This window comes from Schistocerca serialis, chromosome 9, assembly GCF_023864345.2.
Source record: "Schistocerca serialis cubense isolate TAMUIC-IGC-003099 chromosome 9, iqSchSeri2.2, whole genome shotgun sequence".
Classification (NCBI taxonomy): domain Eukaryota; kingdom Metazoa; phylum Arthropoda; class Insecta; order Orthoptera; family Acrididae; genus Schistocerca; species Schistocerca serialis.
In genome coordinates, this window is record NC_064646.1 from 254371479 (window position 1) to 254395311 (window position 23833).

A 23833-nucleotide genomic window follows, 5' to 3' on the forward strand; every position below is an offset into this window, starting at 1 on the left:
AATCGTAGAGCACCAGGAGAAGATGGCATCATCGCGGAAATCTGGAAGTTACAAGACCCAGAACTCACCAAAGACATCCACAGGATCTTCGAAGACATCTGGAAGACCATGAAAATTCCTGGCGACTGTAAAACTGTCCTGATACACCCACTACACAAAAAAGGTGACAAGACTGACCCGAACAACTACAGAGGAATATCCCTACTACCGGTCACATACAAGATCCTCTCTAAAGCTTTACTGAACAGACTAGAATGCCAAACCGACCACTTGATTGGGGAATACCAAGCAGGCTTCCGTAAATGGCGGTCTTGTGCGGAACAAATTTGGAACCTGAAAATGATTTACGACACAAACAGAACCTGATCATTACCTTTGTTGACTTCAAAAAGGCGTACGACTCTATCGACTGGAAAACTCTCTTCAAAATTCTAGCAGAATACAAAGTAGACAACAAAACACGGGCTATCATAGAGCAAACTTTATCCAACACGACCTCCAAAGTAAAGTTCTGTGGGGAACTATCAGAGCCTTTTGAAATTCGCACAGGTGTCCGACAAGGCGATGGCCTCTCACCTCTCCTTTTCAATCTGGTGTTAGATAAGGTCATAAAAGAATGGGAAACATCACAACAGGGGATAACCTTAGGAAACCTACAGATTAAATGCCTGGCTTTTGCAGACGATTTGGCTATTGTCACGAAAGGTATAAAGGAAACAAAAGACGCTATTGAAAAACTGCACGAAATCGCTTCCAAAACTGGACTACAGATCTCTTACGAAAAGACACAGTTTATGAGCACAAAGAAACTCTCATCTCTGAACACAAAGTATGGCACGATTTACAAAACGGCAAACTTCAAATACCTCGGTGAAACACTACAAATGAGTGGACATAACAGAGACTCAAACGAAGAAAGAAAGACTAAACTGGACAAGGCATACAAAGTAGTGTGGAATCAATACAACAAGAAGTCTATCTCACAAAAAGCCAAATTACGCCATTACGACACGGTGGTGCTCCCCGAGGCATATGCAGCAGTGACCACACTAATCCTAGGGCATACACGTATCAGACAATTAGAAAAAGTAGAACGGAAAATACTTAGGAAAGTATTTGGCGCAACTAACAACAATGGAATATGGATCAAGAAACCTTCACAGGAACTGTACAATCATACGGAGACAATCACAGAAAAGATTAGAAAACGCAGACTACAATTCTATGGACACCTATACAGAATGCCATCACACAGGCTGACCAAACAGATCTTTGAGTGGGTAACCACTAGAAACAACAAATGGGTGGCAGAGGTAGAAAACGACCTGAACCAGCTCAGCATAACAGCAGACACAATAAACGACAGAATAAAGTTCAGAAACATCATTAAGAAAAGTAAACCACATGAGATACAATGCGACAAACGAACAGGCATAAAATGGACCGAAGATCGCAAGCAAGATCACAGCCAGAAGATGAAAGAAATATGGGCAACCAAAAAGGCAATCAAGATGAAGCCGAAGACACAAAGCCGACAAGAAGCATGGACAGAGGACCGGAAACAGAAACACAGCGAGCGAATGAGGGAAGTTTGGGCAGCAAGGAAGGCAGCAAAAGGAACTGGCCATGTAGTTTAGTCCAAATGCGCTCTTGAAGGGCAAAACACCAATAATATACATATACACATACATACATATATATATATATATATATATATATATATGTGTGTGTGTGTGTGTGTGTGTGTGTGTGTGTGTGAAAATATTATTAATACCAGTTGTTGTTGATCCTTTACCATGGTCCTCATGCTAAAATCTGTGTAAGTGAATAGTATTGGAATTGTATTTCGGCTTTTTGAGTAATGAAAACATAGAACGTTTAAGAAAAACAATATTTATTAAAAATATATTTTACACACAATATTTTTTTTACATTTTTATATACATATAAAAATAAATATTCTTTTAAAAATAATGACTTGAGTACTTTCTCGTAGCGGGCCTTGTCGTCATAAGCATCACAGATGTCGTCTTTGTGCATCTGCGAAAGCAGAGTAAGTAGTGAGTATCTTCAGTAAACAGAAAAAAAAGAGTGAAGCTGTCTCGTACTTTCTGCAGTTGTAGTCTAGCTTTTTCGTTGGCTTGGGTCAAAGGCGACGATCAGGAACCGCATGAGATAGAGGCATTAACACGCTATCTGCACCAGCGATGAGGACAAAGGGGACAAAGGATAGCTGAGATAGGATGTGGAGGATGTGCTGGTATTCGGTATTGAAAGGTAGGGGTTTGAGTGGAGAAATTCCTGATCGTCGCCTGTGAAGCATTCGTCGATGGCCCTCCGATCAACGCAGCAGCATTCGAGACACCTTCGGGTCAGGAAAGAGACGTCGGATGACGACGCTGTTAGTCAGTTGGACGAAGGAGAGTCCTGAACAGCTCGGCCACGTGTTCAGCTACGCGTGGTCGGCTGGCGCGGTGGGCGAGGTCGTGGTCCGGAGTCGCGTTGCATTTGGTCGGCTGTCGGCTGTTGTCTGGCTACTGGCTACTGGCTACCTCGGTGCCTACTTGCCAGGGTTAGGGTACGAATAGCCACTCTCTGGCGAGTAGCCGGGCGTTGCTCCAGCTCCAGCTCCAGCTCCGGGACGGCCGAAGGCTCCTGGAACGAACAGCAGCTTGTACGATCGTATTCGTAAACATGAAAATCTGACTTTTATGTTGGAGCACGTTCCCCTTTCCTCGAATTAGGATTTGGTATGAAACAGGACGACACACAAGTCGTTGTCGTGCAGCTGTATCGGAAATTGGCCTCAGGATGAAACTGACTGATTATGCAGAATAAATCTCGACATAAGAGGTAAACTGAACAGTCCCTGGTAGACCAACTACGTTGGGAAATTACACGCTAAATGCAGGAGATAAGTTTTACTATTAGGTCAGCAGTGTAATTGACCATACTAGAAGTAACTGGGATATGCAATATGGACTAGCAATACCTAGACAAGATTTTCGTAAATATTCTAACTGAATATACACATACGTAAGAGTTAGGAACTGAAATCAGGATGTATTTGTGTAGAGTATATGCATGTATAGAAGTGGAACGAGTGCAATAAACAGAGAAAACAAAAGTGAAAGTGGCTTTTCAAAACGAAAATTAAATGTATACAGCAGATAACTGTTAAATGGGTACTAAATAGAATCCGGGAGAAGGGAAGTTCACGGAATGGCTGTAGAAAGGGACGACATCCTATTCGTTGTCACAGTACGGAATGAAGCTCTAAAAGGCTCATGCTTCTGACACGAAGTAAGAGAAACGTAGTTCGATGAACACATAGCTTCTTAGTGAAGTGAAAACTACGTCAGGTACTTCCAGATACACCGGTTTTTAATGTTCGAGTTTCCTATCGTTACGTGTGAAGATGAAACACTGACACCTGAAATTCTCAGTTTTCCTTAACGCCTCAACCGCAGTTCTATAAGTCGTATAAATACGTATGTTGGCTGCTTAAACTTCCACAGTGCATCACTGAATAATAAAAAACGAAATTCGTGAAAATATTTCGCCCACAAGAAGTTCTTTGCTGACCGAAAGCTTTTTTAGACTATATCGATACATTCACTAAACACAAATTGCTGTCTACTTCAAAGTCAAGAAGTGCTCCATAGTTGCATAGAAGACTTAAGGGTGATGTAGGAAACCACTGGATATTTTCTTGCTCAGTTATGTATATATCACTAGCGGCATTTGTACTCTCAACAATAACTAGGCGTTGAAAAACAAATGGACAGTGCAAAGCTGAGAGATCTAGAGAAGCGTATTTTTTCATGAGTTTCCTCACTATTCCAAAATGTAAAAAAATGGTGTGTTATTCTTTGACATTGTAATAGTGAAACATGGTATGCTTATATATCTTCAAACCAATGGTATATTATGAATGATTTGGTTTGCAAAAGTCTGCCGACTCGTACATATATTTACCATTTACTGCTTAACGAAGGTGTCATTATTAACTCACCAGCACCAGGAGCTCTGCCACCACCAAATACACCACCAGCTCCAGGAGCACCACTCGAGGGACCTCCAGCACCAGCGCCAGGACGACCTCCAAAAGGACCACCAGCACCAGCTCCAGGTGCCCCACCAAAGGCACCACCAGCACCAGGTGCACCACCAAAAGCACCACCAGCGCCAGCTCCCGGACGACCCCCAAAAGCACCACCAGCACCAGCTCCAGGTGCCCCACCAAAGGCACCGCCAGCACCAGCTCCTGGAGCACCACCGAAAGCACCACCAGCGACTCCTCCAGCCTTTGCCGCAGCTGCCTCCTCAGCAGCGTTCTGCTCCAGGGAGCGAAGGATCTCCTCGGGGATTGGTGGTGGAGTGGGCAGATGGGCGCCCTGCGGCTGGAAGCCGTTCTCATCGGCAGTGTAGGTTATGGTGTACTGCACACCATCGTCTCCAGTGTACGTGTAGCGGCCCTGCACGGTCTCGGCCTCAGCATCAGGGATTCCAGCGTTCTTCAGGTAGCCCTGCTCGTCCTGGGCGATGCCGTTGCCGGTTTCATAGCTATTGGAAATTACAAAATTCAGAAGCATTACAGTACGACCTAGCGAATTACATCATCCAGAAGGAGGGGCATCTGAGGTTAACAGACACAATTGGAATAATTACAGCAATGAGAAACCCCTATTCTAATACAATTGTGGTTTCATCTTTTTCAAGAATTGTTAATGTGCTCAGAATGTTTTGCTACTACAGTGAGGTAGCATGTGTACTGCTAAGTAGATTCTTATTTAAAATTTCTTGTCATCGTATGTTCAACTTTTAATATAGGGGGAAATTCACCATGTGTGACATTGAGACACTGGATCAAGTTAGATGACCTTAAGCTCAAACTCTGTAAGAGCCATTTAGTCATTCACTACATGTGTCCAGTAGTTAAACAAGTACAGAACATTTCGCTTTTGACCATTACATACACATAAAAAGTGATATGATATTATGTGCCAGGGGGTGTAGTCTTCTTCTAACTTGAACATCCAGTTATAATGGAAGATAAAACTTCATTAGATTTGTGACTGTGGCGCTGTTTCGGTGTCTACATGTACAATAGTATTACATAGTATTACCAGATAGCGCTGACTTGGCCTCTGCTTACCTGAAGTAGTAGGAGCCATCACCATTGTTGACATTCTCGTACTTGAGGATGGGGATGACGGGACCGCCAGCAGCACCACCAGCTCCTCCAGCGCCAGGGAATCCCCCAGCGCCAGGCCTAGCACCACCAGCTCCAGCACCAGGCCTAGCACCACCAGCTCCAGCTCCAGGAAATCCACCCGCTCCTCCTGCACCAGGGAACCCACCAGCTCCTCCAGCACCAGGGAATCCTCCTGCACCAGGTCTAGCGCCACCAGCTCCAGCTCCAGGGAATCCACTGGCGCCTCCAGCACCAGGGAATCCACCAGCTCCTCCAGCACCAGGGAATCCGCCTGCACCAGGCCTAGCGCCACCGGCTCCAGCTCCAGGGAATCCACCAGGGCCTCCAGCACCAGGGAATCCACCAGCTCCTCCAGCACCAGGGAATCCACCTGCGCCAGGCCTAGCGCCACCAGCTCCAGCTCCAGCTCCCGGAAACCCACCAGCGCCTCCAACACCAGGGAATCCACCGGCTCCAGCACCTCCAGGACCACGGCCAGCACCTGGGAATCCACCAGCACCGGGGCCTCCAGCACCTCCAATGCTGTACATTCGACACCAATACATTATACAACCGTTGGTCACTAAACAGGATACAACGAGACTTTCAGAAATGACAGTGTTGTAGGTTAGGAAGTGTCAGAGTCCATCAATCAACATATGTTGCCCCTACATCTTCATGAAATACTTCGTGGATAATAGACCTGAAACGGGAGGATGAGAAGTACCGAAAGTGACGCTACATATTAATTTCACATTGATAGATAGAATTCTAATAATATTTTTCCACGTCATGAAGATGGACTGCCACCACTCCTACATTTGGCTTCCCCTGAGGAACTAATTGCAACACGACTACAAAAAGGTAACTACGAATGAACAATTTTTACCAACTAGGTGTTGAAATAGTTAACTATTAATTTAAAACACAGTATACATTCTAATACATAAGCTATTTGTAAATTTCTCTGGCCGCTGAACACACACACACACACACACACACACACACACACACACACACACACACACACACATACGCACTTAAACATGTCTATCTTACCACAGTTTTGATCTTAATATTTTGCCTACGACAACAGTACTGAGTTATACTAGATCGGTATCAATTTCTTGGATTTGATGCTATCTTATGTAACAAAGAACATAAAATTGTTAAGCGACCTCAGTTATAAATGATTTTGGTTACCAATCTTTGTTACGTAAACCTTTTTCCCTTCTAAAAACGTATATAACAACGTTTCTTATCTTACGTGAATGTGCCTCTTATACTTCAGAAATTTCCACTGTCCCACACAATTACTCATTGATTAGAGTCACAGTGTTTATGAAATGCAAGCAGTTACGTTTCTTGCAATGCTTTAGCATTGGGATCATAGGTACCTTTCGAGAGAAGACCCACCTTTGCAGAACATGCCAATGGGAACCGGCCACACAACGACGTGTACTTGTTAGAAAAGACTAACTTACAAGGAGTTAGTGCTTACTCTATTGTACATCTGACAACAAGCATAAAGAACTTAAAGAACTATTCCATGAGACATAAAACAATATTCGTGCACCTATCGCTGCTCTATACTGTACATGTACCTTGAAGCTGTGTTGCAAATGTGCCCGACCAACAAAAGTGGAATAGCCGTGTTAGCTACCTGCGACACGATTAGGCCTAAGCTGTCTTTCACTAACGTAAACGAAGGTATTTTTTTTATGAGTCATGAAGCTCCTGGCTGGCTTGATGCAGCCTGCCACAAATTCTTCTCCTTTGTCAACCTCTTCATCTCAGAGTAGCGCTTGCACTAAAAGTCCTTAGTTGTTATATATATCCTATAGCCTATCCTCCCTTACAGTAATTACCTACAGCCTCTTCAAATATCGCGAAATATTTTCCGTTTGCCTTTAGAGCTCGCTCTGCAGTCCAACGGTGCTACTCCCACAGCCTTACACACAGATAGACAGCTAAACTCCTGTACTCACCCGCCCAGTCCAGGTCTTCCAGCTGCACCTCCAGCTCCGGGCCTAAACGCTCCTCCAGGACCGCCGAAGGGCGCTGCGATGGCTCCTGGAGCACCGCCGGCCAGTGGCGCACCCGCTGGAGGCAGGTACGAGTTGTCCAGCCGCTCGGCCGCAACCACGGCTACCAGTGCTGCCAACAGCAACTGCAACACACCAAGCATCCAGCGTCCTGAACACAATACGTTACCACATACGCGAACCTCTTCACTTCGAACCACGTTCAATTGCTTACATCTAAAATTACACGAGCGTCATTTAGACCGAGCGTCAACAAGAACGAAAATTATTTTCTTTTCTTGACATACGTGACTGAATCTCCGAGATACTTGAGACGGTGCATTTCCGATGAACTGGGGAAATCGCATTGCGCTGGAATTAAGAAGGAAGTTACAGTAATGTAATTTAGTATTGTAGTTCGTCGTAGTAGAGACTGTGTTTTGGGGAAAATAGGAACAGTTTTAGAGATAATAGCGGGAAGTTTACCGTAGAAAATCGGTGTATGAAATTATGCAGTAATTCGGTAAGGGAGAAGAGTGCTGGCACTAAATCCACTCGTCTAGAACAGGGATAACTGGCGATGGGTCCTATATCGTAACTAGATCAATTACGTAAGCTAGGTAGAACAGTTTTGAATGCATCCTAATACAACTACCTGTTTATTAACTGCACACCGTGAACTATAGATTTATTGCATCTGGGGTCCACAGCTCGTGGTCGTGCGGTAGCGTTCTCGCTTCCCGCGCCCGGGTTCGCGGGTTCGATTCCCGGCGGGGTCAGGGATTTTCTCTGTCTCGTGATGACTGGGTGTTGTGTGATGTCCGTAGGTTAGTTAGGTTTAAGTAGTTCTAAGTTCTAGGGGACTGATGACCTCAAAAGTTAAGTCCCATAGTGCTCAGAGCCATTTATCGCACCTGGGCACTCTCTAGATGATATCGTATACCTGTGAGAATCGAACTGTTCGCGTCCATATTAAACATTGGGATACTCGTACTAGAGAAAGTTGGTGAGGTTAACTAGAAAGGCAAGTGTTGTAACAGTATGACAATGACATCTGAAAACTGTCATTTGTAGCGCGTAGCACTACACCAGGCGAACTATTTCTTGACTTTCTCTTCAAGATCGTTACAATGATTAAGTTAAGAAGAAATCTGCATGTCAGTTACCAAAGGAACATATCGCTTTAAATGCAGGAATAAAGTCCGACAGGAGATCTACGACTAACATATGCATAACTGTAAGTCCTTTTCGTCGCTTTAGGTTGCTATTAAGGCGTTAGAAAGATATAAAAACAAGTCGACTTCTGTTACTAACGACGTAAAGCGATGGAGAGAAAGCCCTCGATAGAATGGAGACTAAGGGTTTAATGAGCCTTTAGAGAAGGAGCAAAAACTAGACTAAGGGTATGGAAGGAAAGTGGACGTGTCCTTTCCAAGGGAGCCATATCGTAATTCGACTTATACAACCGTGGAAACCGCACAAAACACACATCATTTCTCCGAATGGGGACTCAAAATTCGTTGCTAAGGAATGAGAATACAGCGTCTCACCTCAGTGCGCCACGCCCGGTTGCTTTTTTAGCTGCACTGCAACAGCTTAAGACAGAAATAACGTAGTGAAACTAAATGTGGTTAGTAAGCGTCATAAAACTCGATTGTTATGGTCGCTTATCTCTATACAGAAATCTGTCTTGTTGGTATATTTGCGGTAATAAGGGAATGTGTACACTAGGTGAACCAAAACTATTCCGGGATATTTTCTGAGTATTGTGATGTAACAGACCATGTGGTGTCCAGTAGCGCGGTACAGAGTAATGGCCTTTCAGATGACTACTTACCTGCAGTATTTACCCGCACAACAGTGTACATGTCAACGGTAAGCATCGTGTATCTAGTTTGGAAACGAACTTGTTACCTGAACTCGTGGTGCCTACTGCAGTCAACAGTAATGCCCACTTTAATTTTTATCCTCAAACTAGCATTCGGTATCGCTCGATTCCACCTTGGCTCCACTTTGCAGAAGTGCAACTTACTTGTTAACAGTAACACACAGCATTAAGAATAGGCTGTTGATGAAGGGTTATCCAATATGCATCTAGTGTATGAATTTTCGCAATATAATGGAATAGCGGTACAAAAACGCTCTGATAAGCTATTCCCGCAGCGATGGCAACCACATCACAGTACTTTCGCATATGATGGTTGTTGCACCGCTCTGTGTTACATGTTGATTTCGTATTACAGGATTTTTCACTGCCCTGAAGATAATTTCGCACATACAAATTGTGGTTTTTAATTACATTATTGATCTCTAACAAGTTAACCGAGATTACTGGTCCCTTACCCAAAAATAGAAAATAAACTCAGGCATTTTGTCGGCAGTTCAATTCACCGTGTATTTACGTTGCAGGTTCTAGAAGGAAAAAAAATTGAATAATGTAATTACCGAATTAGGACTGTAGGAATCATCCATTCAGTCACCTTCGCTGCGTTCCGGCGCCAAGTATTCTGCGAGTACTTTACACACTATTTTTGAAGGTACTAGAAGGATAAGTTTAATAGCAGGCAGCAGCAAGCGTATGATCTCATTTGTACGATATGATTGTTCGTCCACGGAGGATAAAACTAGGCAAAACTTTCATCAGCCCTAAGGTTGGTTTCAACACAACGGTGGTGTACTGAACATGGTCCTCGTGGGAAGACGCGTGCTGTTCTTCATCCTTTGAACTGGGGAATCTACAGTCTGCGAGTACTCATTTTTCACCTTAACAAACACTGACAGAGGTTAAAGAGGTGATGAGTGACAGATAAAAATTTATAGACTAACTAGGAATCAAATCGGAGACCTTGGCTAGAATTTTACCCCCGATCAACCGGGCCACGATAAGGCATCTACTATCTAAGCCCTCGAGGGCTCGCGCTGTTTTGAAGTCAGTCAGGTGTGTACATACCTGACAGTAACTGACTATATGTCGTTACAGTGAGTGCCTCCTTCCGCTGCGTCCTACAGTACCTTCCAAAGTCCTAGGACTGAACAACGTGGAGGTGTGCCGATGTTGTCCAGTGGTCAGTGCCGGAAATGCAGCGTTACGTAAGCGGCGCGCCTGATCTCTGCTGGCCGGTGGGGCGACCCCTGCAGCAGCTCCGCCAGAAGACGCTCTCCGCCGCCTCCGGCGAAAGCCTCGGCCGCCGGCGACCCCTCATCCAGACGCTAACCGCAGCGTGCCGCGCAGCATCGCACCGCGCTTGTCTACTTTCTACCAGCCGCTCCAGGCCGTTACGATCACAAAAAGTGACGTAGCCAATTCTCCTAGATTACGCGAACTGCCATTGCGGGAACGTATGGTACACCTCTTTCCCACTTTTAGCGAGACTCGAGTAAAGAGGGTCCTCGCAGTCAGCTGAGCAAAGTGTGCCAGGACAAAATCATTGCGGCTTGATTGTATTTCGTCGACTATGTCACAGCGTGAGAGAGTGGCCAAGCATTTAACTACAGCCATGTGCAGAATCGAGTGACATTCACAGATACACGCTAACCCAAACCCGCCACTTCCTCGTTATTCTTCGCTTGACTGGTTAAACTTCTCTATCATTCACTACAGTTACTACTCCCTTTAGCAACATGGAAGTTATTCCTTGATGTCTGAAGGCTTCTATCAACGTGTCCCCTCTTCTTGGCCAGGCTACGGGTTCCTCTTCACTTTTGTGGCAAACCTCGATGTTTTGTGAAGCGTAATAGTTGCAAGTACCCGCTTCCGTAACCGAGGTCGCTCATACATATATCTGCAGTACTTCTTGACTCGGATGTAAGCAGGTCTGAATCCTGGGGTTGGAAAATTTTCAGTGCAAGCATTTGGCCGATAAGGGGAACAGAGATGGCTGCGTAAAGTTCCTGACGACTAATTTTTACGTCAATATCACGGATTAAATTGCTGCTCTCTTCGAAGTGTCTCGTGAAAAAAGGACACGTGAAGCTGTTGGTGGTGATCCTGGCATCGGACGGGAGCGTTACAGTCAATAGCTTTATTTACTCAAGAGAAGCAGGCTATGTGCTGACACCGCGTTCCACTCTTCCCCGAAGTCGATACTCTTCAGGAATTCTTCACTGTCTACAACACAGGACACAGATACGTAGCTGAATAACAAGTCGGAAACCACGTCCAGTAGGACCTGCCCAGAACGGCGAAGCAAGATTCACTCATCTGTTCCCTTAGGATCACTTCCTGTGTTGCTTTCATTCGTGGCGCAAACGGAAACACCTTTTCCCCTCTAGTGTCCAATTTGACGCTGGTTAGTCTGCTGTGTGTTTCACAGCAGAATGATCACCGTCGATACTCAAATATATAGCAAAACATTGAAACGGAGATAATCACACTTTCCCTCTAGGAGCAACCGAATAATCTTTGTTAAATGACCTGCTGATGTTGACACTGTTCCGGATTAATGACTCGATTGGAAGACGATCAATTTGGCACGAGACAATGCTTTCAAGAAAACGCGTCGGTGTCTCATGAATGATTTCGTGAAACAGGAAAACACATGAAAAGGTAAGATGAGTACTGCAACACTATTCCGTTCGGATTACCTTAACCATTATACCAGTTTGCCGTATTGAAAAACTAACCGTTTTGCAACGAGCGTAGTATTACAAGCGGTAGTTTCCGATGAAGAGCTGTTTCGAGCACCGGTTTCAGGTCAAATAAGAGACAGCCGGGCCATAAAGGTCATTTCTGTGGAAAGTAAACAATGACTGACGAATGAGATTTTCACTCTGCAGCGGAGTGTGTGCTGATATGAAACTTCCTGTCAGATTAAAACTGTTCACCGGACCGAGACTCGAACTCGGGACCGGTGCCTTTCGCGGGCAAGTGATCTACCAACTGAGCTATCCAAGCACGACTCACGCCTCGTCCTCACAGCCTTACTTCTACCAGTATCTCGTCTCCTACTTTCCAAACTTTACAGAAGCTCTCCTGCGGACTTTGCAGAACTAGCACTCCTGAAAGAAAGGATATTGCGGAGACATGGCTTAGCCACAGCCTAGGGGATGTTTCCAGAATGCGATTTTCACTCTGCAGCGGAGTGTGCTCTGATATCAGATTAAAACTGTCTGCAGGACCGAGACTCGAACTCGGGACCGAGTTTGAGCCTCGGTCTGGCACACAATTTTAATCTGCCAGGAAGTTTCAATGACTGAAGCGATTCTAATGGCGATATGTTCATTCCACTCCAGTGGCAGGCACTGCAAGAGAGGCGCTCTGCATCACAGTTTGATGCACTGTTGTAATTCTGGGAGCGTCCATTGCTAGAAGAGTCTGCCAATATTTCCTCATAGATATATCTTCCAAAAAAGACCATGAACGTAAAATTTCAGAGATTCGAGTCTACGCGAAGATTACCACCAATCTTTCTAACCGCGAGTGGAATAGGGAAAGGAGGGAAGTGACAGAAGTGCACGAGTACCCTCCGCCACACACCGTAAGACGGTTTCTGGAGCAGTAGATGACGACACAGATACACGAGTGCATTTTACGATGAAGCCAGTGGGTTACTAGTTTAGCTAGAACTGTCTTCACTGCAAGGAGAGTAATCGATATATATTATGTTTCACAGAGGAAGACTGTACTGTAGTTCCTTCTCTAGATTGTCGCACAGATGACAAAATGGTAGATATCGAAATAGATGACAGAGGGATAGCTCAAAAGAGGAAAGGCCGCTGGACCTGATGGAATACCAGTTCGATTTTACACAGAGTACACGAAGGAACTTGCCCCCCCCTTCTTGCAGCGGTGTACCGTAGGTCTCTAGAAGGGCGTAGCGTTCCAAAGAATTGGAAAGGGCACAGGTCATCCTTGTTTTCAAGAAGGGACGTCGAATAGATGTGCAGAACTATAGACCTATATCTCTAACGTCCATCAGTTGTAGAATTTTGGAACAAGTATTATGTTCGAGTATAATGAATTTTCTGGAAACTAGAAATCTACTCTGTAGGAATCAGCATGGGTTTCGAAAAAGACGATCGTGTGAAACCCACCTCGCGCTATTCGTCCACTAGACTCACAGGGCCATAGGCACGGTTTCCCAAATAGTTCAAATGGCTCTGAGTACTATGCGACTTAACTTCTGAGGTCATCAGTCGCCTAGAACTTAGAACTAATTAAACCTAACTAACCTAAGAACATCACACACATCTATGCCCGAGGCAGGATTCGAACCTGCGACCGTAGCAGTCGCTCGATTCCAGACTGTAGCGCCTAGAACCGCACGGCCACTCCGGACGGCACGGGTTCCCACGTAGATGCCGTGTTTCTTGGCTTTCGCAAGGCGTTCGATACAGTTCCCCACAGTCGTTTAATGAACAAAGTAAGAGCATATGGAATATCAGACCAACTGAGTGACTGGATTGAAGAGTCCCTCGATAACAGAACGCAGCATGTCATTCTCAATGGAGAGAAGTCTTCCGAAGTAAGAGTGATTTCAGGTGTGCCGCAGGGGAGTGTCATAGGACAGTTGCTATTCACAATATACATAAATGACCTTGTGGATGACATCGGAAGTTCACTGAGGCTTTTTGCGGATGATGCTGTGGTATATCGAGAGTCTTGAACGATGGAAAATTGTACTGAAATGCAGGAGGATCTGCAGCCAATTGACGCATGGTGCAGGGAATGGCAATTGAATCTCAATGTAGACAAGTGTAATGTGCTGCGAATACACAGAAAGAGAGATCCCGTATCATTTAGCTACAATATAGCAGCAACTGGAAGCAGTTAATTCCATAAATCATCTGTGAGTACGCATTGGGAGTGATTTAAAATGGAATGATCATATAAAGTTGATCGTCGGTAAAGCAGATGCCAGACTGAGATTCATAGGAAGAATACTAAGGAAATGTAATCCGAAAACAAAGGAAGTAGGTTACAGTACGCTTGTTCGCCCACTGATTGAATACTGCTCAGCAGTGTGGGATCCGTACCGGATAGGGTTGATAGAAGAGATAGAGAAGATCCGACGGAGAGCAGCGCGCTTCGTTACAGGATCATTTAGGAATCGCGAAAGCGTTACGGAGATGATAGGTAAACTCCAGTGGAAGACTCTGCAGGAGAGACGGTCAGTAGCTCGGTACGGGCTTTTGTTGAAGTTTCGAGAACATACCTTCACCGAGGAGTCAAGCAGTATATTGCTCCCTCCTCTTGCGAAGAGACCATGAGGATAAAATCAGAGAGATTAGAGCCCACTCAGAGGTATACCGGCAATCCTTCTTTCCACGAACAATACGAGACTGGAATAGAAGGGAGAACCGATAGAGGTACTCAAGGTACCCTCCGCTACACACCGTCAGGTGGCTTGCGGAGTATGGGTGTAGATGTAGATGTAGATGCCTGACGGTAGCTACTAAAGTTGGTCCGCAGGAGTGGAATCCAGGTACTCACCAACTTCATGATGTCGGTGGTCGGTGTTTGCGATGGTCAGATCACCGTGTGGGAGGTGATGGTGCTGCTGAGTGTGCAGTCGTGTGAGCTGTTGCCTGAGTCCGGCGCTGTCGCCGTATTTATACGTCGCGTCGCGAAACGCACCCTCTGCCTCTCCCGCCGCCGCCCTCGCCCCCACTCTGGCGGCGCACCGGCGCGGCCACGGCGGTCGCTTGCGAAACGCGATCAGGCGAGGCGCGCGGACGCGACGAGGAGGGGGGGGCGAGCCTGGAGATGCTCCGCGGCAGCATCTAGATTAGGCTCGCGCGGCCGCGGGCTGGACGTCCGCGCCGTCGGTGACGAGGCCGCGATGCCGATATAAGCCTCCGTACGTCCACGCGGGCGCTTCACGGCCCCAGTGACGGCGTTCCCATCCGGACGTCTCTGGAACAGCCGCCGAGCGTCCAAGTCGCTTTGAGGCAGGTCTCGAGGCAAGGGTGCGGACGCGACGGCGTGAGGATTACCGAAGGATGTAGTGCAGTGGTCGTCCTAGCGGTCTTGCCACGCCAAAGCTCTCCGGCGTTGCGTCGAATGGTGTCGCTAAACTCTGTGACGTTTCTACAAAGCACCTGCTCATCTTCAGACGACGGTGTCGCACGATGGCGGAATTCCGCAAGCAGACTTCTACCACACCAAAAACCTGCGTGGATGAATGAACAGTCCTTATCGAGGCTGCCACGAAGACTGTGTGTTTTTCGGAAAATCAGTGCGTTTTGGCCATCAGGAGGAAAACCGAATTTTAAAGCGCAAAGTGGTTTTTCTTTCTGCGTTACCCCCTGCAAACTTCAATTTTATTACTACACCATTACTTTTTCGAACAGGAACAGCCTCTGTCACAACTCGTCCACGGACAGAGGGAGAGGCATCTAGCCCGTTACCAGCCCAGGATTAAGAAAGCTCTATAGTTCTCCGATTTATTTGTTTCCATTTTTATTTCCTTTAACTAAATGTGGCGCCGGTGCTCGCCACGTCGTTGATAAATGTTCTACCGTACCACCAATAGTCTACAGCCGGCCCGAGTGGCCGTGCGGTTCTTGGCGCTACAGTCTGGAGCCGAGCGACCGCTACAGCCGCAGGTTCGAATCCTGCCCCGGGCATGGATGTGTGTGATGTCCTTAGGTTAGTTAGGTTTAACTAGTTCTAAGTTCTAGGTGACTCATGACCTCAGAAGTTAAGTCGCATAGTGCTCAGAGCCAGCCAATACATCATCACCTGAAAATGACAACTAGGTGCTTCGCCGAAACAGTGGAAGGCATACACTTAACGGGTCACCGGTTTTGTACTTGCGCATAATTGTAGTAGGCAGGTAAAAAATTCTGCTCTAGTTATTGTGCTGTGCGCTTCTCAAGCGTTTACAAGATATCGAGTTTCGAATTCTTAGGAGTCTGTTGAATGAGATAGGAGGGCGACAGCCGTGCACCAAAGTCGTTAGTGCATGCGGCTACAGAGGCACATTAGAAGTATGCACCTGCCGCAATCGGGTCTCGTCCATTATTTACTACATCATTTTCTGCCAAATACTTGTATCGCTGCAATGAATCATTTCTCCGTAAATCAAGATAAATATGGTAATCATAATGGTACATACGTGCCGAGATATAAATATGAATCGAGATACAACAAAAATTTATTTGTCGTGGTACAGTCATAAGCATATCGCAAGGAACTTATAGCAGACTATGCTGCCTCAAATGGTCCGCAGTTGTTTGTATAGCCTTTGGCCTATCAACAGAAAGCGGCTATGCCCATCCTTCTTGGAAGAGGCCTGAGTTATCCGATTTCCCACCTTCTGCGTTGCAATCAGCTTCATTTCTGTCTTAGAGGTCAGCCTCTTATTAGTCAACATTTCAGGACGCTCAGGAGACATGTTCGTTCGTCTACCCTGAAAAGGCACCTTTATTTTCTTTTCAAGATGGAGCCATTAGCACGATGTTCAATGGCAGTTGATGAATAATCATAACACTTGGGCCGGACCAGGAATATTATTTTATCTGAACGGAAAAAACCGTAATATATGAAATTTTAACTGACGTTAAAATCTGTTTGGAAGTAATCACTCACTACACTAAGTTTCTCTTGTTAATGAACAAAATACGTTTGTTTTTTTTATAATTCGTATGTTTTTCTACTTTCAAAAATAAAAGATTTCTTATCAGCTCTTCTGTCACAGTAAACAGGTTTTTACACTCATAAACGGCACATCCATCCTCTTAGACAAAGTAAATGAATATCTCTTTTGATCTAAGTAGATATTCTGAAAAACCACCGTGAAATGCATGTACTACTTGTTAGAGTTTATTCTCATTACATTCACATACAGAACGCAATAGGAATGATTTCTTAAATGCTTCTGTTTGCCCTGTAAGTAGTCTAATCTCTCCCTGACCGATTCGTTGGGGGCTGCATTCCTATATTCCTTCGTAATGCTGGTTCCTGTCACTTTTCCAGCAGTCTCTACGGAAATAATAAACGTTTTCGTGCCATCAGTCGTGTGACTGGTTTGATGCGGACCCCAACGAATTCCTCTCCTGTGCCCACCTCTTCATCCCAGAGTAGAACTTGCAACCTACGGCCTCAAATCTCTGTCTTTCTCTACAGATTTTGCTCTCTACAACTCCCTCTAGTATCATGGAAGTCATTCCCTGATATCTTCACAAATGTCCTATCATCCTGTCCTCTTTGTCTGAGTCGGAATATTCCTTTCCTGTCGGATTCTGCGCAGAGCCTCCTCATTTCTTAACCTATCATCCCACCTAATTTTCAACATTCGTCCGTAGCACCACATTCCAAATGCTCCGATTCTCTTCTGTTTCCGTTTTCCCACAGCCCATCTCCCACTATCAAACAATGCATAGATTTTGAATAGTTGTCTTCTTTTCTTCATTCTCCAACCCTCTGAAACACACATAAACACTGTTCATATTGCTATGTAAATACAAGGAAAAACTTGCGATGGGTTAGTGAGTTTAAGCCACGTATTTAAAGTTTCCTCACTTTCCGGTCAACCAGAGTAAGTCGGAGCCTGACCGAAACGTCCCAGACCCTCGCTCCCGCAAAAATAGTTCCACGGCCAGCGCTAGGTGACACCGCCCAACACGTCTCAGACTCACAGCTACATTTATTACGCCGGAAAATGCTTGAATAGGGTGTCCACTTTTTTCGTTAAATTACTTGTAACTGGCTGTATTATAGGATTTCTCTTTCACTCCACATGGATGCCCGAAAGATCTTTGATGTAGATCTGAGAGAAAGAAGAGTTCAATAGTGAATTTTATGATTCACTGCAATGGTCAGATTCACAAACAATTTCGACAGTAACAAGTTCGTATTCGTTAAGCGATAAGTCCACGAAAATGCCAAAAGTCGTATACAATAAGCTGGATTTACGACATCATACGTTAATAGTTTAAGACAGCATGTCGTTGATTGCGCATGCAATGCAGGACTTCTTGCGTTGGTAGAAACAGCTCTAATGTGGTCCCGTTGATAAAACTGATAATGGTTATCGCCAATTATTGTTAATAAACTTGATAGTATTGAATTCCTTAACAGAAACTGAAGTGTTAATGGACCTCTCCAAGAAGTGTTGGTGTTGTACGTATGCAAGCTTTCGGCGATGTTGTCATTGAAGATGCAATCTTCTGAGCCGTTCATTCGTGTTATATTCCATTCAAAACTTCATCACAGCTCAACGTTTTTGTCCTTCTTGTTGGAGTCTTCATCAGGATTCCAGGAACACCAGTGGAATCCTGAAGAAAATCTTAGCAGAGGGATCTAACTGTCGTGCACTGTAGAATTTTAAAGGGAAATATGACGCGATATCACATCGTTGGACTCCCAAAAGGTTTATACACTCCTCTCTCAACATAATGGTGACAAAACACGCTATTTCTGGGGCATCTAGACGACAGAACAGTTACCTTTATACACAATTTACCTCAACAGCGTTCCGCCAACAAGGATGAGATACATCCTCAGGTGTGCATTACGGCCTCGATCTAAAACGCAGACCTCCAGATAATTCCTAAGAAACTGTTCTTGTTGATTACAGTCAGTGGTTTAGATATGTACATCAAAATTGGTTGGCAGTTGGCTCTGAAAGACAGGAAAATACTATGTGCTGGAGGTGTCCGGCCTTACAATCTTCCTTGCTTTTGTTTCCTTAGACATCAAAATCACAAACTACCCAGTAGTAACGTGTGCAACTGCTTCATCAGATAAACGCGATACAAAGAAGGACATGGCACATCGTAACAAATCGAAGGGAGGTAACATCAGAAATATCCTCCTAAAAGACCTTGTTTTAAGACAGCAGTACAGAATTTCCACATCGTCCCCAATGTCTTCTTCATTCTTGTTATTTTTTATAACGATGTATGAACCGAACTGATTCTTCATACTGATTGTCTTCTCACAATATCGTAGAATACGTCAAGGGCGTTCGTAGTCTTTATTTACGTTTTGTAGTTTTCATTCAAAAACATTTTTTCCACTAAGTTTCGGTACAAGTGTGAATTCAATCTGATGTTTAGGTATTTATCCATTCTTGAATTGCCTAAGTCTCTGTAGTTATTAGGACAATAAGAAAATCATTAAAAAATGAACATTTTATTTTTGCTTGTTCTAATAAATTAATCGCCTATAATGACCTGCGAGTATATGCAATGGATTCACAATGGTTTAGTTTTATGATGATTTCCATACACGTCGTTTTCACTTCTTCGGCTGTCATGTGTCTACTTACTCACAGCATCTGTGACGCAACGCACCAAGTTATTTTGCGATGTACGCTGTGAAAATCCAGTCATATTGTTTTGTGGGTCAGTAGGAAGAAATGGTGACATCAAGGTGATGGCAGACGGAAGTACATATTCCCCAATAATTGATGTGCACATCCTCTACGGAAATAGGCGTGACGAAATCTAGCAATAAATCACGATGTTGCCTTAAAGGACTCAAAATGTTAAGCAACTGGAACGGTTTCCATTCGGCAAGTGGCTAGCTCTAAATCGGTCACGATGCTTAAACTAATTCGAAACTTAGATTACTGCTCGTTCTGTTCATTTTCTCGACCCTTGTCTCCATTCTGACGTATGGAATACGATGGATTAAGTGGAACGACCTGACGATTTTTTTCCCTAAAAGTAACTTTTCAGTTAAATTAGCTACGATGCAGTGACAACTGAACTGCTTCTCTTACCAACGATGAGCACTCACGATCTAGAATTCAGTAGGCAACAAAGAAAGTGTGTCAGAAATGCAAGCCACAACCGGTGTGCATTACAGAAGCGTGATACGACTATTGTTGCAGTAGAGACACATAAATGATGCAGCAGAGAATGATTCGCACTGAGCGCAGCATACTCTCTTGTTAGAGGCGAGGCACAGTCTCATAGAACACGTTTGTGAATACGAAATAAGAGAATCAGTTCGTAGTGTGAAACGAGGAAAGAACTAGTAAATGCACACGGAGACCATATATTGGAGTAGAACTTGACGTTAAGATTCGTCTGTTATAAGCGGAGTACGTCATGGTGATGAGTTACCCAGGAGTGCGAATTTGAAACTAAGCAAAGTCGGTTATCTTTATGAATAATACGACATGATATCCAGGGAATGGTGAAGTACAAAGCTTGTTTAACAGACCATGTTTCGTAGTTAATTATAATTAGTTTTTTTTACAACCGTATTGACCAACTAGGATCACGTTAACAACTTCAGTTCCTCTTCTTCCTTTGTTGTTGTTTCCTATTTTTCCATTATTCCCTCATTTTCTCCCCATGAAGTCTCTTCCTTTCTTCTGTCCATGTTGTTCTCGATTTTTTATTTCTTCTGCTCTGAAAGCCTTCCAAATTTAGTATTTTGTTTTTAAAACGATTTCTTTCTGCTATTTCTGATTCTGTGATGTTGTTTCTCTCAGGATCTTTTCTTACTTGTGTTATTCGTCCAGAAATATAGGAGTATTTGTTTTGTCAGCCTATTTTATATTTTTGTTATTTATCATCATTTTTATAATTACTGGATTAACTGGATATTACACGTATCTTTTTAAAACAAGTACCGTTAATTTTCAAACAAACGAATTATAAACACACTTCAGCTAAATTCTATATTTGACAATGTCAATGAACAGTTGTGGTATTTCATGTAATGACATATGTTTTAAATTGTTCTTTTAGTCAACATAACAAAGAGAAAGAACACGATGGTAATCTATTAAAATTGGCAACATCTGGTGCGTGATATAAAATGGAACGAAGACGTAAAGTGTGTCTCGTATGAAGGTCATGAAAATAACAGTGTTTTGGACTTGTACAGAGGCATATAATTTTTCTCTTAGTTAATAACAAAATGGTACAGGACAAAGTTTTGCTATTACTAGTGCGACGCACCTTCTACCGTCCACAGTATGGAGACTTCACCACAGCTCTACATTTCGAGGTTAGTACGTGACACCAATGTGCGGTCTCTAGAGTACCATCCAAGTTACTGCAACTCCCGTCTAGTATCAGCCACTGAGCAAGATTATGAAGCTTGTGCACACAGTTTGGACTGTTGGCACAAGTGTTTCTCGTACTCTACCCCACAATGTGAGGTACTGACGTGCTAATGTATATCAGATCAAAGAATGAACCATGACAAGTACTCGTAGTAGGAAACCAATATAGATATCACCTTTTCAGAATATAGAGTGAGTTGCTGCTATTTTTACGAAGGTTTCAGACAAGAGGACCGCGTTTCGTTACAGGTTCATTTAGTAAACGCGAAGCGTCACGAGCGTTCTCAACCAATACCACTAACAGGAACTGCAAGAGAGGGGCTCCGCATGACGGTGTAAGTTGCTGTTAACATTCCGAGAGCATAAGTTCACAGGATAGACAAAAACATATGGAACTCAAGAAAATATCCTTAACGTAAAATTAGAAAAATCTGAGCTGCACGGAAACGTATCAAGAACCGTTCTTCCTGCCAATATTCAAGACTATAAAGGAAAGGGATCACTGTGGTACACAAAGCTACCTTTTCTACACACTGTGACGTGGCTTACGACGTAGAGATATAGATGTAAACGTAGATATTGATGTCGATATAAATGTAGATGTAAGATATGTTATATAAACAGCCGTTAGATATGCGTCATGTAATGATCACATGTAATACATCGTATGACATTTTAGAACGTTGACATGTTTTAAAGCTGCTGAAAACTTGTATGTGGTCTAAATTGCAAGCTTCGTTTAGGTGAATAAAGTAATTTTCACTAGGTGGCAAGGAAATCCTTAAAAAATAATTACGACTCCACACCCCTGACAAAAAGAAGTTCTTATTTTCTCTAGTTTCACCTGCAATATTTCTTTTATCCTTTTAATAAAGGAATTTATAATCACACTACCTTCTGCCAAAAGTAATTTTAATACCACTGAGTAGATGCATAGCAGTTTATAAATGGAGGGGATTAGAAGGTTCAGTGTAGTCTGAAGCCATTAGAACCTGCAGTTAGAATCTACAATTTCTGAACATATAAAGTCGTTGATTTTAGTGTAATATTTACTGGGAGCGAAGACCGCTGCTGGTTGGTGCTTTAGAGTGTTGGGTCGTGAGAATGAACTGTCACCGTGCAACACCCTGCCTGTTCGTCAACTCAGGCAACAGCGAGATATATTCGAGTCGTCAGACTTCCAAGTGTCAACAGCCTGACAGAGATGACTCGCTAATAATGTGAAAAGTTTTAATAGCATTTCGTTGGCAGCTGCAGGATAAGATAGGAGAACTGGGGCTACTACTTGCTGTGAACACTTAAGTACACGGATCTCGACAGCAGTCAACTTGACTGAACACCTCTTAAAAAATTCTCTCTTAGTTTAAATAGTACACAATCATTATTCAATTTTTATCTATTAAACGTGTGCTTAAGCAGCTATGAAAAGTCCACCTGCCATAAATATTAATAGTAAGCATGCGCAAATTAATTAGTAAAATCCTAAATCCATTAGGCAACTGACTAAACATAAACAACCTTCGGTAACTCAGTCTTTGCGTGCTGCATTATAACTAGAAATATTTGCAGTTGGATTGCATACCAGCACTAGGAATTTTGGTGCACTTACTTTTTCTTTCGCTTCTGCCATTGTTTGTTTATGAGTAAATTGGATCGCTGCCGAAGTCCACATTAAACTGTAGTTCATCAAACACCTGTATCTAGATCAGTAAGGTCATAAGATCGCAAGGGTATACATCCCCAAAAGCACCATTCCCCTTAAATCACTGTGGTACTCAAACCATCATTCTGTATGATCACAACTCGACCGAAATATACAACTCATATGTATCGCTTTCTCTGCCGGAAGTTTCTTCATCGCTGAGTGACAATGGGTTTGGAACCTGAGGTATCCATTGCTACTTATCTGTAATATGTTCAGCATAATTCAGAAACCCTGACGCCGTCTATGTTTCACATTCGAAGTCACATCGGCCGCACCACTCACCGGCCAGTGCATGGTGGTAGTGAATTATCAGCTGCCGAAGCTATGTCTTCTCGACGATTTTATGATGATGAGTCAAATGGAAACTTCAAAAGTACAGTACGTTTTAAAGTCTTGTATGTCCCTATAGACTTTTGAGAGTTTTTGAACAGAACTTCTAAAAACCCACCTGTCTTTGAAATTTCAGATATATATTAATGAAGGACAGTCTACAAGTGGGAAGGAACACTATGTTGAAGATTGTTTTTATGATTTTAATTCAAGGAAATAGGTCTACAGTACGTGCATATCGGTACAAGAACATGCCTCGTCGCTGATGATATTGAACATAAATATTAAATATTTTGATGAAATTTGTATTTAATTTGGTCATAGTGTAAAATATTGTGTATCAGAAGAGCATTATTCAGTAGTCATAAATGTGATGATCTCAGTATCTTGTTGGACCCTCCCTTCCCCCTCTATCCTTACAAAAGCCTTCACTCTGTCAGGCACGGAATCGATCAATTTTCCAATTATACTGATATCTATTTAATGGTTCCACACTTTCGCAATCACCTCCAAAAGCTCATGTTTTGTTGTATTTTTCTTCTTCTGAACCCCTTTCCCAGCCAGTCACCACAAATCCTCAACTGAATTAAGGTCAGCTGGATTAAGG

General features: G+C 43.6%; 1 protein-coding gene across 3 annotated transcripts; it reads right to left on the bottom strand.

Annotated features, from left to right (window-relative positions):
- Positions 1-1877: 1877 nt before the first annotated feature.
- LOC126418897 (pupal cuticle protein 36-like) lies at positions 1878-14747 on the bottom strand. 3 transcript variants are annotated; one of them, XM_050085913.1, is made up of 6 exons: positions 14654-14747; positions 7186-7367; positions 5667-5740; positions 5159-5588; positions 4016-4566; positions 1878-2655 (listed from the first exon to the last, which is right to left on the bottom strand). In XM_050085913.1, exons 1-6 carry the CDS (start codon positions 14660-14662, stop codon positions 2561-2563), a joined length of 1341 nt encoding a protein of 446 aa, XP_049941870.1. In that variant the 5' UTR covers positions 14663-14747; the 3' UTR covers positions 1878-2560. The 3 variants fall into 3 exon arrangements, with proteins under 3 accessions (XP_049941870.1, XP_049941871.1, XP_049941868.1); XM_050085914.1 differs by having other exon boundaries at positions 5159-5399; positions 5499-5740; XM_050085911.1 differs by having other exon boundaries at positions 5159-5740.
- Positions 14748-23833: the final 9086 nt, after the last annotated feature.

Excerpts from the sequence above, each read along its gene's own strand:
- LOC126418897 (XM_050085911.1), bottom strand. Across the intron at positions 5,741-7,185 it reads GGAAGACCTGGACTGGGCGG|CATTGGAGGTGCTGGAGGCC; the intron begins GTGAGTACAGGA and ends TCGAATGTACAG. Across the intron at positions 2,656-4,015 it reads TGGCAGAGCTCCTGGTGCTG|GAGCCTTCGGCCGTCCCGGA; the intron begins GTGAGTTAATAA and ends TGTTCGTTCCAG.